General features: G+C 40.0%; 1 protein-coding gene across 8 annotated transcripts in view; it reads right to left on the bottom strand.

Annotated features, from left to right (window-relative positions):
• Window positions 1-2,931: 2,931 nt before the first annotated feature.
• ano1.S (anoctamin 1, calcium activated chloride channel S homeolog) overlaps window positions 2,932-17,949 on the bottom strand; it is a 120,027-nt gene continuing 105,009 nt past the window's right edge. For 7 of the 8 annotated variants that reach the window (XM_018259775.2, XM_041591461.1, XM_041591459.1 and 4 more), the window contains 10 exons: window positions 17,005-17,206; window positions 15,050-15,161; window positions 14,391-14,448; window positions 13,785-13,885; window positions 13,550-13,695; window positions 12,451-12,603; window positions 8,536-8,588; window positions 6,008-6,192; window positions 5,774-5,879; window positions 2,932-4,402 (listed from right to left, as the gene is read on the bottom strand). In XM_018259775.2, coding sequence (XP_018115264.1) covers window positions 4,148-4,402; window positions 5,774-5,879; window positions 6,008-6,192; window positions 8,536-8,588; window positions 12,451-12,603; window positions 13,550-13,695; window positions 13,785-13,885; window positions 14,391-14,448; window positions 15,050-15,161; window positions 17,005-17,206 — 1,371 coding nt within the window. In that variant the 3' untranslated portion in view covers window positions 2,932-4,147. 8 annotated transcript variants of the gene reach the window in all.

Genomic DNA, 17,949 nt, shown 5'->3' with positions numbered 1-17,949 from the left:
ATATATGTATAAGAAACACACAGTCTCTTTTTAATTAACAACATATTATATTTTAGTTATATAATTTTCACTAAAATCAATATTTTAACTTAAAAAAAAAAAACAAGAAAGAAATTTGTATAATCAAGTAAATGTGCCAAAACTTAAATTAAGATCATCTCAGTTTTTAACATTCGTTCTTATTCCATGCTTTGTTGCCGGGCCATTGTTAAGTGACAGGAATGTCATTGGGCTACTTACTGTCAGACCTTATAGGCTGTCAAGAGTGAAATGTAAAACTTAACTTACACAATTTCTAAGATTTATTAGAGAAGGGCCTGTAGCTTTCAGACAGGTATATTATGAAAGCCCCAGGCTGTGATAAGTCTTGGTGGACAATGTTTTTTTGTGTAAAATGATCCATTTTGTTTTAAAGAAGCTTGTGTGAGATTTCAACAAGCTTTGCCTTGAAATGGTTCTGAAACATTAGGACTGAATGTTTAAAAAGAATAGTCACTATGGGCCAAGTCCCATTTGGGACACTTCCATCTTGTTAATCAGGGGTGTAACTACAGAGGAAGCAGACCCAGGAGGTATAGGGGCCCCATGAAGCCATAATTCATATACAATTTCAATAAATACTAGTAAAACAGTTCAAGCTCTAGACCAGGGATCCCCAACCTTTTGAACCCACGAGCAACATTCAGAAGAAAAAGGAGTTGGGGAGCAACACATGCATAAAAATGTTCTTAGGGTGCCAAATAAGTGCTGTGATTGGCCCTTTAGTAGCCCCTATGTAGATTGTCAACTTACACTGAGGCTCTGTTTGGCAGGACATCTGTTTTTTATACAACCAAAACTTGTTTCCAAGCCTGAAATTCAAAAATTTGCACCTGCTTTGAGGCCACTCGGAGCAACATCCAAGGGGTTGGAGAACAACATGTTGCTCATGAGCTACTGGTTGGGGATCACTGCTCTAGACAAAATAATTTGCTGTGGGGGCCAAGTCATTTCTAGTTATGCCACTGTTATTCATTTTGCAGATTGTGTGTGGGTTTGTTGATAGAATACACTGTCCACTGGGTTCACGCCACCAACCCATTTCAAATTTCTTTAAAATTGTAATTTCTTTAAAATTGTAAATAAAGAAATGAAACCCCTACGTCCAATGATTTTACGGTTTGTTTAACCCAACACCCTAATACAAAACCTTTATTTAGGATAATTATAGTGAAGATGATGCTGATATATAACCCTTGAGTCTTAAGAAACTGCAGAATACTTGCCACAGCCAACTAATATGGTCAGGCACTTAGAAACAAACGGTGTCTTCTGTCACATGGACAACTATTCCAACTTTAGAGTGGTATAAACCAGGGCCAGGCCAAGCCTACAGGCAGGGCCGTATTTATATATAGGTGGCACGGTTTTGGGTTTGGTTTTTTCTAAACCCTCCCCACACTCTGCCACGGATTTCCATAGGAAATTTGGTGACGGAACTGAGGGGTTGAGGAGTAGGGGGGCCGAGGAAGAATGCAGAAGTGACGTCATGCGCACGACACCACTTCCTTGAATATGTCACATGATTTCAGCGCGTATGACACGTGATGTCAGAGTGCATGACGCGTGACAGTAGCCCCGTGTGATGGGGGAGGGGAAGTAACAAAGGCGGAAGGGCAGGGGAGGGGAGAGTGAAAGAGATAAGAGTGATAGTGGGGAGGAGAGGGGAGGCAAGAGCAGCAGGAGAGCAAACCACCCGGACTAGAGGTAGGCAGAAGACTTTTGAACAGGTACCTGCCCAGTGCCCCCACATCTTTGCACCCTAGGCAGGTGCCCAGGGCCGGAACTAGGGGTAGGCAGAAGAGGCAGCTGCCTAGGTTGCAACAATTGGGGTGAGAAAACACCTTAGGAACATAGAGAAGGGCATAGAGTCCCACAGTGTTTCGAAACATTTTAAAATGGTACATGGCAATAAGAATTTGGAAAATTATGGGAACAAATTTAGGTATAACACCAGCGCAAGGTAACCATGGAAACTGGGACGCAATAGAATGGATGCAGAGAAAGAGACGCGTTACCCAGGCAACTAGGACATGTAAATAGATGAGGTGCTTGCGCAAAACAGTCTGAGCCTTTGAGGAAGTCGGAAAACGACAAAACGCATCAGGTGACTGTGACATCATCCCCAAACACAGAGGAACCCAAATGGAGGACAAGACTACCGCGGTTCGGAGTCAACGCTTAACACTCCGGTTTCCACAGGCGATATTTTAGGGAAGTGGATGACATGAGATGTTCAATTCTAACTACCAAATTGTGAGTGCCATATTTTAGAGATTTTTATTAATAAAAAGGTTTTACACTATATTGTGTTCCACATCAATCTACAGCAAGGATCCCGGTTGGGAAGTTCGTTTGGATCTTTAAGTCGTTTTTTTAGGCTGATTACCATTTGAAACATTTGTGAGTACCCACCTATTATCAGCACGAGGTGTATCATTATAATTTTGAAATACTGCTTTGTGCATTGTACAAGTGGGTGAAGGTGTTTACTACACTATCAGTTTTCCCTCTGCTACATTTCTGCTACATTTCTAATTTTCCCTAGCGCTTTTTTAGCGCTGACCTTTACAGTATATTGACTTTTGGCGCTGGGCAGCTGCCTCTTCTGCCTACCCCTAGACCAGACACAACTTGCGCTCAAGTAGGCCGGCAGCACCACACATGCATATGTGCGTGACTTCACCTCGCATGCGACGGGGGAAGTTGGGCTGAGTTGGCCGAATGAGTCACCTAGGGCGCCCCGGCTGGCCCGCCTCTGCAGGTGCCTCTTCTGCCTACCCCTCAGTGCTGGGCCTACTCGGCCGGGCGCCCTAGGCAACCCGGCCAACTACTTCGCCCAACCGCCGCTCGCGCATGCGCAGAAGTGTGCGAGCGGAAAGGACACACGAGTGTGCATGCGTAAACTACATAGAAGTGCAGCCACAGCTTCTGAACATAGCGGTCCGAGCTCGGGGAAGGCGTCAGAAGATGTACGTGCCTGGCGCCCCTGTGCCTTTCCGCCCTAGGCAAGTGCCACTTCTGTCTACCCCTAGTTCCGTCCCTGGTATAAACATTCCTGTAAATCACGTCCTGAAGCCACCATAGACCTTTTTTTGTGTGTCCTTGGTTGGCCAGTGTGTAGAACGATGGCTATGCAACATTGCCAGTCTTAAAAGGCACCCGACACCTGCAGATGAAAGCACATTACACGTCGCAGGTTTAACGTTTTAAGTTGCATAAACAATGGCAAGTTAAAATTGTTTTTTTTAATCAAACTATGTAAATTCAAAACAATAAAAACAGACAATGCAATTTTGTTAACCGAGGTTTTCTAGTACCGAAGGCCGGTGCAGATTTTTTTTTTTCCCGTCATGAAAGCGGAAGCAGGAATATACTGCTTCCTAATAAACTTTGCATCAATAAATAGGTATAAAAGTTTTATATAAAGAAAAGGAAATCTTTACATTGCATAGGTAGTTTCTATAAAAATATTCTCTCTGCAGGCTTAACCTGTTAACACAGCCTCGGCTTCGCAAGCTGCATTCAACGGAACTGTCCAGTACGGACAGTGAAAAATTCTTCATGACCAAAGAAGAGGTACATCGTGCAACCGATAACCAATACATCCACCTCTTGGTAGAAAGAGAATCATTCCAAGAATCTTTCCGATTCAGGTGCCCTAAGTGCACTCGGAAATTGTCCACTGCGGAATGTCAGCACAGACGTGTCCAGTAAAGATATCCATGGAACTAGGCGCTTGTCTCATGCAAGCCTTAAAATCAGAACTCTGTGCAAAATATTACAATGGACATCAAGACCTCCAGCAGTCACAGGGGTTAATTCTACGAGTAAAGCTCAGAAACAGTTTTGAAGGATCTCCAGCACAACCAAGAAAAAAAAAACCCAATAAAGATCAAATGAACCTATACTATTGCTAAGTTTAGTAATTTTAACACACATGAGCAGTGTTTTAAAGGGTTTCTGCTCATTTTAAAACATGGTCCTGCAATTTTCACCAAGGGTAGAGCTAATTTAGTTGAAAGATGAACTCATTAGCTCTTGGTGGGTCGAGTTGCTGATTATTTTGATCAGTGGAATGAAAGCCTTAAACCGTCCTGCGCACTCTTTAAACATCCGCACGATGACAATACATAGAGGCTGAACTTCCTCTCTGACTGCGGGAGAGTCTTGGGCTTTTGCAGTTTTCTCCTTTTTTTCGCTCGCGCTCCTTCCATGTTTCCAGCATTTGCAATTTTCCCTGCTCTTCTTTCAGGAACACCTCAACCACGAGGACCTTCTCCCTGTGGATCTGTTCGCTGATATCTTTGGGAATATCTGGAATGATCCAGTCTACAAAATCACTCATGAACATGACCAAGTTCTGCAAAGCAAAAGAATTCGGTTACCTTCAACGAAATGAAAACATATGGATGCCTATAGGTAAGTCATCCAGACACACTGACTGTATTAAGATGGCTGCAATTCCTTAAAGGAGAACTAAAGTGTAACTATAGAAGTAGATAGAAATCTTGTACATTATGTTTTCTTTACCAGCCCCAGGCAACCACAGCCATTTAGCAGTAAAGATCTGTGTCTCCAAAGATGCCCCAGTAGCTCCCCATCTTCTTTTCTGCTGATTCACTGCACATGCTCTGTGCTGCTGTCACTTACTGAGCTTAGGGACCCACTCACTATATACAGTACACATAGAATAGAAATGTCACAATATAAGGCTGATTAGTAATTAATACAGATAATTACTACATGGCAGCACAGAAACCAGTGCAATTAGCATCAGAATTTAATAATCAGCCCTGTTGCATCAGTTTATATTACAGGCCAACCTAATTTTTTGTTAGTCTAGAGAAAGAGGTAACGTTCAGTAAAATCCGCATTTTGGTGAATTTGTGGAGTAAGGTCCATTCGCCAGACGCCTGGGGGCACATTTACTAAGTTCGAGTGAAAGATTAGAATAAAAAAAACTTTGAATTTCAACGGTTTTTTTTTTGGCTACTTCGACCTTCGACTACGACTTTGAATCGAAATAAAAATCGTTAGACTATTCGACCATTCGATAGTTGAAGTACTGTCTCTTTAAAAAAAACTTCGACCCCCTACTTCGCCACCTAAAACCTACCGAGCATCAATGTTAGCCTATGTGGAAGGTCCCCATAGGCTTTCCTAGGTTTTTTTGATCGAAGTAATTTCGTTTGATCGATGGATTAAAATCCTTCGAATCGAACGATTTTTCCTTCGATCGAAGGAAATGCGGTAAATCCTTCGACTTCGATATTCGAAGGATTTTACTTCGACGCTCGAATATCGATGGTTCATTAACCCTCGATATTCGACCCATAATAAATGTGCCCCCTGGTGTTAAAGTGCAAATCACCGCTAGCGTCTAGACGCCTGTGCCCATTAGTAAATCGGTCCCTGAAAGCAGTAACTCTGGTGAATCGTCAGCAGCATTAGTCACTTCGCCCTTTAGTAAATCTGCCCCCCAGATGGCAATTGGACCAGTCTGTATTCTGTATTCCCTCACTTGCTAAACACCATCCAACCCCTTCTTAAAGCTATCTAATGTATCAGCCTGTACCACTGATTCAGGGAGAGAATTCCAAATCTTCAGAGCTCTCACTGTAAAAAAAAAAAAACCCTTCTGAATATTTAGGTAGAAATAATGACACCCCTTAAAAAGTCTTGCAACTAGATTTTTACACGTACTAAGCCGAGAATTTAAGTTTTAGGTTACCTGAAAAACTATAACAAAAGCCAGTCGTGCTGCCAGCACAGCCCAATAATCTTTGTTAATATCGTATTTATTTAAAGACCAGGCTGGTTCTCTGTAATCTTTGTACCTGTAGAGAAAAAAAAAAATGAACATGATATAAAAAACAAATAAACAGACTCTAATTGTGGGTTAGCATTTGAGAATGTAACTACTCAGATAGGTATTTTCAAGCTGTAAATAATGCGACAGATCTACCTGCACACTTCCACTTTATATCCAAAATCTACAGGTTGAGTGGGTTCATTCCCTGGTTTAAAATCGCTGACATTAAAGTAGGAGAGCGTGTGGTTCACAAAGCCATGCATTGTGCCATCTGGACTGTACATGTAGAGGTAAACAAGTCGTGGTATGAAGTCGGATGTGAAAGAGATCACAAAGGCCTGCGTAGAAATAACAACATAATTATCCTTCTGGTTAACCGTGTCATTGAAATACATTCATCCAGATTTCAGGCAGGTTGTATCAAGTATGGGAAGGCCGATTGTGCTGGAGAATGTGTTTGCTGTTATGCTTTTCAATATACCTCTGTATTTTAGCCTGCACTGTGAGGCTTTAAAGGAGTTATTCACCTTCCAAACACTTTTTCAGTTCAGTTGTTTCCAGAGTGTTCAAAAGACTTTTTTTCAGTTGCTTTCTATCTTTTATTTCATACAGTTTTCCCAAAATATAAGTTTAAAGGGGTTGTTCACCTTTGAGTTCACTTTTGGTTGTATTGAATAGAGCTTACCCTGGTGGTCCAGTGGCTCTCCCTGGTGGGCTAGTGTCCGGCGGGGACACCCGCTGCGCCAATTTCCTCTATGGCGCGCGGTGTGTACTTCCAGGTTTCATAGGCGCAATGACGTTTACAGCACATTGCCCATTGTTAGTTCAATTAGTTTGTTCCTAGTGCTATTCCTATGTGAATCCTGATTGATCTTCTGGTGTTTGACCCTTGCTTTGTCTGACTATCCTGTACTCTGTATCCTGACCCTTGCCTGCCTGGTTATTCTGACCTCTTCAAGCCTGTCTGACTATTCTACACTCTCCAATCCTGATTCCGGCCTGTCTGACTATTCTAACCCTGCATGTGCTGGCCTGGCCTGCCCGTTCCATGCTGTGTTGTCTGGTCTGCCTTCCAAGTTGTGCTCTTCCATCCATTATCCTTGGTGAGAAGATCATGCCCCTTTGCTCGTCCAGAACCTGTAGCTTTGCTCCTCTCTTAGTAAGACCTGGTGGCATCCAATTAGCCAAGGGCTCCTCCAGAGGTGAAAGGCGGCTGTTAAAGGCAGAAGCAAGAGCCGAGACCAGGAAACTTAGCTTGGGTTCTGGATTTAGGGTGCTGTTCGTGACATTGGTATAATGTAGAGATGGACAATTAGGAATTGGTTTTCATTTTTTATTATTTTTGAGTTTTTTAGTTATTTATTCTGCAGCTCTCCAGTTTGTAATTTCAGCAGTTGCTAGAGACCAAATTACCCTAGCAATCAGGCATTTATTTGAATAAGAGACTGGAATATGAATAGATGAGACCCCAAATTGAAAGAGGAGTAATAAAAATTAGCAATAGCAATACGTTTGTAGCCTTCCATAGCACATGTTTTTAGATGGGGTCAATAACCCCTATTTGAAAGCTGGAAAGAGTCAGAAGAAAAAGGCAAATAATTAAAAAACTATAAAAATAAATAATGAAAACCAATTAAAAAGTTGTTTAGAATTGGCCATTCTATAACATCCTAAAAGGTGAACCACCCCTTTAATGTTTGTGGGGGTTTCAGTCTGGCAGCTCAATGATCCAGGAGCATCTGAAATGTTACAATTTGCTACATTAAGGGGGTTATTTATCAAGGTCTGAATTTATCTTAGTATTTTTAATATCCAACTTCGAACAACTCCGAATTCCCAAATGGACCTTATTTATGAAGAAAAAAGCCCGGAAAAATAGGGTCAGGCAAAACCCCGAAAAACTTCTGAGTTTTCCCTAAAAACTTGAATTGTTAGGAGTTTTTCGGCAAAAACTATGATTTAGCAACTAATCTCCCCAAACTGCCTTCCCACCGGCTAGAATCTATATTGCCGGCAGGATGGCACTGGAAGCGCTTCGTTTTCCAAAGTCGCCCGAAGTTGCTTCACGAAGAAACTTCGTGTGACTTCAGAAAGCCGTCTGCCATCCCGCCGGCGATTTACATTCTATCCGGCGGGAAGGCAGTTCGGGGAGATTAGTTGCCCGAAGAAGAATCGATTTGTCGCTGGGCGACTAATCTCCCGAAATAGCAGTGTGTGACCTGGCCCTAAAGCAGTTCTGAAAAGGCGGGGGGGGTCGCCGACTCTTTAATTGTTCTAAATTGATACATGTAGTTGATACATTTCTGCTGAACAGAATCCCTGAGTTTCATTAAAGGCCGCTGTTAGAATTGATACCATAGTTTCTAATAGTCCACAGATACTGCTGAGAAATGTATCAACTAAATGTATCAACTAAACGTAGTTAATTGTAACAGTTCAGATGCTCCTGGATCACTGAGCTGCAGGCGGAGACACTTGAGACACTTTAATTTTGGGAAACGGTAAAAAAATAAAAGATGGAAAGCAATTGAAAAGTGCTTATGGGGAACAATCTGAAAACAACTGAACTGAAAAAGTGTTTGGAAGGTAAACAACCCCTTTACGTTACTGAATATCAGCAGGGCATTTACCAGCTGAATATATAATTCCAAAGAAAAACAAGGAAAACCCCATATACCTACATTGATTATAACAGCAAGCTTTCCAACTCCTCGAATGATGTTATACCAGATACCTAGAAATTAAGGAAATGACAACTGGTTAACTAGTTAACATTACAAACAATATCTGTTTTTTTAAGAATGAATTTTGAATCGTTTCTCAATCCTCACTACATTATAAAATGCCCAAAACCATAGGCAGATAAGATCTTAAAATATTTTTGCACTGCACAGCATCAGTGGATACATTGCTAAGCCGAGTGGATGACTTTCCTTTACCTACAAAGTTTAATCAAACAGTTTTTAGTTGATCCTGTTTATACACTGTCAAACCAATGCACAAGGTAAATGAAACATACTGTAAGCTTGGAAGGCAGTTCTGAGAGCAATTTGGAAGTGTAAGCAGGAGCCTCTGCTTTGGAACAAGATCACAAAACTAAGGGCTTGAGTTTTGAAATCCTCTTACAGAACCTTTTAATGGTCTCAACCATTTTTTTTGCACAGCAGAGTTATGTAAACATTAAAATACAAAAAGTCTTAGAGGCCTCTAGTGTCTAGAAAAACACTATAAGGTTCTTTTGCTGGAGTTTAAACTTGTGTGCATAGCTTGAGCTCTTCAGATAATGCTACAGTGTACTATGATGGTTATTTACTAAACTCCGAATACAAAAATCACGAAAAATTTTTAATTTTTTTTTTTATAAAATCTGACTTTTAAAAAATCACGAATTTTTCGGAATTTATTAAACCCTGAGGATGGAAAAGTCAGAATCTGAAAATCCGGCATGTCGAGGTTGCATATAAGTCAAGTCCCTATGATTTTTTGATGTGCGCTGGGTTTTTGTGCAATACCCCAAAGTTTTATGAGTTTTCAAAGTTTTCAGGTGAAAATTCTGAAAAAATTTGAAAATCGCATGAAAATCTGATATTTTTCCCGCAAAGCAAATTCCGGGAAAATTTTATAATAAGTAAGCATAATAAACCTCAACAATTTTGATCGGAGTTTGTAGCAGAAAATATTGAGATAAATTCAGACTTTGATAAATAACTCACTATGAGTTGTAAGTAATTTATCCACGCTCTCTCTACAGTTCATTCTATGTCAAAGAAGGGCATTTATTCCACAAACTTATTTTTAAAATCTCCAGCCGGACTTTCTTGGGAACACTAGAGCACTAGAATCACTTGTTCCAAGTAAAGCTGGTCATGGCCAGTCTGAGTAGTGCTGTTTACTCCACCCCTACAGAGTCAGTAGCCAACTGGACCATGCATGGAGCCAAACCAATTACCCGTCTAACCAATATCTGGCAAAAGAGCAGACAAATATATTTCTATCAAATTTAGCAAATGCCCCTACAAAGATCTGAAAGATCTATAAAGAGCTAATGAGATATTGCAGGGGTGGTGCACCTTTAGGTTAACTTTTAGTATGTTATAGAAATAACCAATTCTAAGCAACTTTTAATCGGTCTTCATTATTTATTTTTTTATTTATCTTCTTCTACTATCCAATTCCAACTTTCAAACGGGGGTCACTGACCCCATCTAAAACACAAATGCTCTGTAAGGCTACAAATTTATTGTTATTGCTACATTTTGTTACTCGTCTTTCTATTCAGTCTCTCTCCTATTCATGTTCCAGTCTCTTATTCAAATCAATGCATGATTGCTAAGGTTATTTGTACCCTAGCAACCAAATTGCTGAAACTGCAAACTGGAGAGCAGCTGAATAAAAAGCTAAATTACTCAAAAACCACAAATAATAAAAATTGAAAACCAGTTGCAAATTGTCTCAGAATATCCCTCTCTACATCATACTAAAAGTTAACTCAAAGGCGAACAACCCCTTTATAATTATCTGAATTGAGACACTAGTTATTATGAAAAGTTTTCCATTGTAGAAATGATATGGCATTAGCCAGACCAGTCTTACACCAGGAACTCTATGTGTCTTAAAATGGTCATGGCCTGAGGTTATTCTGCACAGAGAACATTTTTTAATTAACACCGCAACACCACTTCACTTGCAGTGAGACATTTAAATCTCATTACAAGTAAAAACTGGATTTCTGTATGAGAAATGATCATGAGCGGGGTACAGAAGGAACTTTTATCTGAAGTGGGAGCCCTGCCTGGTTAGCACAAATGTTATTACAGTATGGATTATCATTAACTGTTTTTGTTGTTATCCATTAACTTATCACGGAAACCCTTATAGTTCCTAGTCCCCCAGTAATTGTAGGCTCTACAGTATCTCCTCTATAGTTAGACCCCTGCTTTTCAGTAAAATGCAATGATTTTGTATCATAGTAACTGTCGTTGGGAAAAATACATACAGTTCAACCTTTTATTCAAGGAAAACCTATGCAACTGCTGATTGATCATTTGTGTAGTGCATTCAAGGAGTGACTAATATTTTTGGGTTTCTGCCCTTGTGTTCATGGGGGCCCTAGACAAATAACTTGTAATGAACCCCAACATTTAGGTTAGTAATAATGACCTTTATTTTACCATGTGAAAAAAACAACTTCCCTTGTTTGCAAAAGCCATAAATAGTTGGTGCAATGTCTTGATTAAGTGAACAAGGGAATTGTGCATTGGAGTCATAAACCATGATTTGTGCAAAAGACTTGACAGACTTAACTGAGGTCTGATTCACTAAAGGGAGAAGTGGGTAACGATAGCGACTTTCCGCCAGCATTGCCACCCGCACGGACATCGCCAAACAGATGCAGGCGCCAATTCTTTAGTGAACGGAACCGTCGCTAGCATTCAGTCGCACTCTATTGCCAGGCAACTTTTCACTCTGACGAACGATCGTTACTCCTCAAATTCACTAAAGTGTGGATTTTACTGAACATTACCTCTTTCGCCAGAGTTTACTTCGCCTCCTCAGACCAGGCGAAGTACTAAAAAGAAGTTAGATCTTCCTCAATCTTCTGTCACTTACATCATATCCTGTGTGCTGAACATGCATTAAAGTTCAAAAAATGCTGGTGACTTTTCCATTTTTTAGCGGAATTGCCTGCAAAAGTCCTGACTTTTAATTTTACAGTGGGCTCATGTGTAGGGCATTATATTAACTCTCTTGTCTTTATTAAGGTTCCCTGGACTTGTGTAATAAGCATTTGCACCAACATTTATAAAAAAGACGTCCATACAACTTTAAATTACCCGCCGTATGCAAATTTACCTAAGCACAAGATCACTAGCGAGGTACAAATGAACACTAGTGCATCTTCGATATGAAATGCTCGCACTGCCGAAGTAACGCTAGTCGCCAACGTTCGGCACCCAGGGCACAACTTTGCATAATAGTGAATTAGCGTAGTGGTAGTGAATTTGCGCCTGGTGAAGTGGTGCGAGGTGTGCGAAGCAGTCGCTGGCGAATCTGCCCCTATGTTCCCAATACATCATATATGGGAATGCCAAACTGATAGTAAATTAAAATTAAAATGTTGTCTAAACTAGATGTTAAACAAGTAAACATGGATGTTTACGTTTGTTATTCTAACTGCAGTTAGCCAGTAAAAAGCTAACTGGTGATTGCTTTCTAGAGCATAGCAGATCCATTATTTGGAAACCTGTTATCCAGAAAGCTCCGAATTACAGAAAGGCTATCTCCCACAGACTCCATTTTATTCAAATAATCCAAATTTTTAAAAAATGTTTCCTTTTTCTCTGTAAAAATAAAACAGCTTGTACTTGATCCCAACTAAGATATAATGAATCCTTATTGGAAACAAAACCAGCCTATTGGGATTATTTCATGTTTACATGATTTTCTAGTAGATTTAAGGTATGAAGATCCAAATTACAGAAAGATCCGTTATCTCGAACCCCCAGGTCCAGAGCATTCTGGATAACAGGTCCCATACCTGTAACACCAAAGAGGCATGGCAGAATTATTTTCCTTTTGCACGTGATGGTACTTACCAATATCTTTTGCCCTTACAGCTACGGGTCTCCTGAGCTCAGTAATGAATTTCTTTGCATCTAGCCGGATTTCAATTATATTGTTCAGCAAAGCAAAAAGTGGAGCCAGTGGAAAAGAGGCAACAAATAGGGTGACAAAACCAAACTGTATAACTGCGGGAAAGAAGCAAAGTAATAGGCAATTAAGGCAATCAAGGTAATTAAATCAATGAGCATACGTCTGCTGGTTACCAACCTCCCATGAAAAAGAAACTTAGAAAAACCAAACTAAAAAAAGGAACCACTTCTATATGAAAGAACATAGGGTCTCCCAGTTAAAATGGCAGGTCACGAAGAAAGCACAAATATCAGTTTGTCAGTAGTGATGGGCGAATTTATTAGCCAGGTGCGAATTTGCGGCGAATTTGTGCGGTTCGCCTCCAGTGAAAAGAAAATTTTGGCGCTGGGACAATTAACTGATGCCCCCATTGACTTTAATGGGCGCCGTTTCTCTAATTGTTTTGCCAGTTTTGCAAATTTTGCTGGAAATTCTCAAAATTTGTGGCAAAGCGAAACGGGACAAATTCGCCATCACTATATGTCAGGATTCTAAACTTCAATTACAGCAAAGCTATTGGGTATGGCTTTTGCGGACGCAAACCCCTCAATATTTTAAAAGTGTGTTTTTTATAGTGTTATACACTCTGCGCATATGTTATTATGTATCGGAGTTATTTTTCAAATTTGTCTAATTTTGGCCTCTCCAGGAAAAGGCAATTTTACTATTAAGAAAGGGAGAGTTTTATATTTTGAAACTTTTTTTTTGTTACTGAACTAACTTCTTTTAAAGGCTAAGGTATTTGGACCTTTCCTTATTTTGTTGTATTATAATATGGGTGCCGCTTTGTTGCAACACATTTATGATGGATATGGTATGGATCGTATGACAAATATTGTTTGTGGTTTGACACAAGTACCGCACAGGGTCTTGTCCCAGATTGGCAAATCCATCTATTTGCCATCTGCAAAAACAGAGTATTTTATTTTCCCTGAAAAGAGCACTGGTCAAAATGCCTTATGTACCCGTTACTGCTTCCATCAAAAGCAGGAGATCACTTACTCATTTCCATGTACTCTGGAGTTAGTCCTGCAAAAGGTTCTAGGTTATGATCCTCCTCATAACGTTGCTTCTTCTTCAAGTGCTCTTCATGGTCCTTATAGGACTGCCTTTTTGACTTAAGATATCTGATCAACTTCTTCATCTTTCTAAATAAGTAAAAAGAGAAAGGTTTAATCTCCACAGCTTTATACAACAGGGAAAAAAAAGTTATTCATTAGACAAGCAAAGGACTCACGGGATTCCAATCTCGAAGAGATTGTTCTGAATCAGCTGCTTCCCCAACATAATGATACTTAGCTGGATGCACAGTTCCATCAAACAACCACCAGGGGCACACTATAGGGAAAAAGTCGTTAACATAGTTGTCTCGTTAAAAGAAAAAATAGATTACATTAGGGGCCAGAGTGAATTTTTATAAATTGGGACCTCCAGCTGATATCCCCCATTTCTTTCTTTACATGTTATAGCCACTGCAAGTCCTCTAGAACAGGGGTCCCCAACCACCGGGCTGTGGCCCAGTACCGGGCCGCTGACAGTCTTGAACCAAGCCTAGCGACCAATTAACACGGCCTGCTGCATTGGACACCGACCCTCTAGACCCCTCAGACTTCCTCCCGACCCCCACCACCGTCTCTACACCGGTCCCCGGCCCAAAAAAGGTTGGGGACCACTGCTCTAGAACACAACTGCCTCCCTATAGAATATATTGTAATTACAAGGCATTTTACCATAGGACTTTCAAACATCCCCTATATGTTTTATGTTTAAAATGAATCACCTCTTTTAATTTTTGCTCCTAGATCCCATTCTCATATACATTTAATACCAAGATGTTGCTTACCTCCTCCATTCTAAATGACTGAAATATATAGTAGTAATCTCCAGGCCGTCCAACAATCCTATAAAAAAATAAACACGTCTAAAACACGGCATCACTGGTTTCCAAGCATTAGACTAAGGCAAAGTTGTGCAGTGTTATTTAAAAAATGAATCTTAGTTTGGCGTCGTCAGTAGTGATGGATGAATCTGTCCCGTTTCGCTTCCCCGAAAAATTCAGGAAACAACGCAAAAATTTGCGAAACAGGGAACAATTTGCTTTATGCATTGAAGCCAATGGGCATCAAAATAATTTTGACGATCGACAATGTTGACACACGCAACAATTTTGATAGCCGCAACTATTTTGTCCAAATGCATTAAAGTCCAAATAATTTTGACGCGCAACAATGTTTATTTGCGAAACAGCAAAAAAATTTTGTGAAACACAATGAAATCAATGGGCGTCAAAATAATTTTGATGAGCGTCAATTTTAATGCTCGCAAGAATTTTTATACCCGCAACTATTTTGTCCAAATGCATTAAAGTCAATGGCCGTCCGAAGCAGATTTTTCGCAAATTTATTGAAAAGTGGAAATTCGCCGTGAATCCATGCCAGGTGAATTTATTCACCCATCACTAGTCATCGGTATCAGCTTAAGATGCAGTCGAGAGAGACTAACCTGCCCTTAAAGAAGGCCACGTAAAAAATGGGTGTGTAAGCGTTGACAAACTTCAGCAGGAAAGCCTTGAATATCAAGCGTTCTTCAAATGTCTTGTCAGTTTTGGGGACCTCTGAGCAAATAGATATGAAAAAATATATGTACATCAGTTTTCTTACCACACGTAGTTCCAGCAAGATCCCTAGTATGGGACCAAATACTTAAAGGATAAGTAAACCCTTAAAATAAGTGAATGTAAAATTGATGAGATTCTCAGCACTTTTGTCGTTTACATTTATTATTTAGTTATTTTTTATTCCAAAATATCAAAGGATGCATGTGCTGATAATATGAATTAATTTTGATACAACAGCGCCACCTGCTGGTCAGTTTTCCACCAGTCTGACCACCAAGTAGTCAAGGAAGTTGTCAGGAGAAAGAAAGAGGCTGCTCTGATGTTCTTCTGCTTAGGAAAGATTTGAGAAAGGTTTCTATTTTTTTTCCTAAGTAGAAGAACATCAGAGCAGCCTCTTTCTTTCTCCTGACAACTTCTTTGACTACTTGGTGGTCAGACTGGTCGGAAACTGACCAGCAGATGGTGCTGTTGTAACAAAATTCGTTCATATTAACAGTACATGTATCATTTGATATCTTGGAATAAAAAATAAATAATGAATGTAAATGACAAAAGTGCTTAGTGCCTTTATTTTAAAGGTTTACTTATCCTTTAAAGAGAATGTAAACACAAAAATAGCATATTCCTAACCCAACAAGTGTTTAATTTTTTAGTTGTAATATTGCGGTGTAGGCTCCTTCTCAGGTCATTTTGCCTGGTCATGTGCTTTCAGAAGAGACAGCACTTTAGGATGGAACTGCTTTCTGACAGGCTGTTGTTTCTCCTATTCAATGTAACTGAGTCACAGTAGAACTTGGATTTTTACTATTGAGTGCTGTTCTTATATCTACCAGGGAGCTGTTATTTTGTGTTAGGGAGCTGTTATCTGGTTACTTTCCCATTCTTCAGCTGATCGGCTGCTGGGGGTGAAGGGAGGGGGGTAGGGATGCACTATTTTGGATTCGGCCGAACTCCCGAATCCTTCGCGAGAGATTCAGCTGAATACCGTACCGAATCCCAATTCTATTTTGTATATGCAAATTGGGCATGGGAAGGGGAAAACATTTTTTACTTCCTTGTTTTGTGACAAAAAGTCACACGATTTCCCTCCCGCTCCTATTCGGATTTGGTTCGGCTGGGCAGAAGGATTTAACGGAATTCTGTTGAAAAAGGCAGAATCCTGGTCGAATCCCGAACCAAATTCTGGATTAGGTGCATCCCTAGGTGATATCACTCCAACTTGCAATAAAGCAGTAAAGAGGGACTGAAGTCTATCAGAGCACAAGTCTGGGGGCTCCTGGGAAACTGACAATATGTCTAGCCCCATGTCAGATTTCAAAATTAAATATAAAAAAAATCTGCTTGCTCTTTTGAAAAATGGATTTCAGTGCAGAAGTCTGCTGGAGCAGCACTATTAACATGTTTTCCAATGACAGTATACCTTTAAGTTCTTTTTCTACTTTATGCTGTTGTGGCTACTCTTGGGTTATTTAGTCTCTATACATCAATATGGAGCATCTGTCATTCAAGATTTACATGACCAAATTCTGTGCCGTTAACATACTGGCCTGTTCAAGAAATTAAATGAGCCACATTGCGGGTCACTATGACCTGACATTTTCTTGTAGAAGTATTCTTACTATAAAATAATTATTTTGCTAACAGCCTTTCTCTTTAAAGCAGTTCCCAAACTGTAGTGCTGCCCTCTATGGGCCTGAAAAAGTGGCAAGGGGGTCAGCCTGAAGTTTGTGTAATCTAGTTCTCCTAGAAACACCTAAAAGCCCAACTTAGGGTGAAATTTACCATAAACAAATTAAAAATATTGACAAACAAAAAGGTTAGACCTCCAAGGGGCACATACCAAGCTGTGTAAGCCACCGGGCAATAGCACCATACACTTCATCAAGGATCAGAATCACCACCAAGTTGATGATCACTGCCGTTGCTGTGACAGTGACCCTCACATTTGCACGGGTGTTGGGGTTCGAGCTCATTGCTAAGGCCGCAGCGGTGGATATTCGGTAAATGATGACTCCAAACACAATTGCAAACGTCACACCAATCTGGCGAGCAAAGTATACAACTGTAAATGATAGTTGTACAAAGCTTAACAACATTAAGGGCAAGTTTTTCAAAATATTTCACAAACGGCACCGAGTACGGAAAACTAACTAGAGATGGATTTGCTAAAGCATCAGCTTGGATATTATAACGTACCTTTGTATAAAAGCACTTGGACAGCACCCTTGTGCTTTTATATGGGCAGAGAACTCTTCTGAAACCTCACCCCAGCCTTTTTGCTTAGGGAAAATTATTCCAGCAACCATATAATAGTTTTACAAAACAATGCAACAATGCAGGACCTTTAAGAATAGTTTATTCAGGGATGTCATTCTTCTATAATACTCCTACAGCGGGAGCAGGAAATCGGCCCATGAGAAAAAAAGAATGAATGTATTCTTCTCATATAAAAAGATGAGTAAATATTGGAAGTTCAATTTAACAGCTGCCCAGTAAGATCTATCTAGTCTACTGAAGCTGTTTATACAACTATTTGTAAACTTACAGTTGATTATTCAGCGCGTTATAATCCATTTGAGGGCTAACAGTATTAAAACTTTTAGTATGTTACAGAATGGGTATTTCTAAGCCACTTTTCAATTAGTCTTCAATATTTATCTTTTACAGTGTGAGTTATTTGCCCTTTTCTTCTGACTCTTTTCAGCTTTCAAACGGGGGTCACTGACCCCATCTAAAAAACAAATGCTCTGTAAGGCTACAAATGTATTGTTGCTGCTCTTTATTG

Source organism: Xenopus laevis, chromosome 4S (assembly GCF_017654675.1).
Source record: "Xenopus laevis strain J_2021 chromosome 4S, Xenopus_laevis_v10.1, whole genome shotgun sequence".
Taxonomy (NCBI): Eukaryota; Metazoa; Chordata; class Amphibia; order Anura; family Pipidae; genus Xenopus; species Xenopus laevis.
Note: the sequence above shows the minus strand (reverse complement) of the source record. Positions and strands in the feature narration are given on the sequence as shown.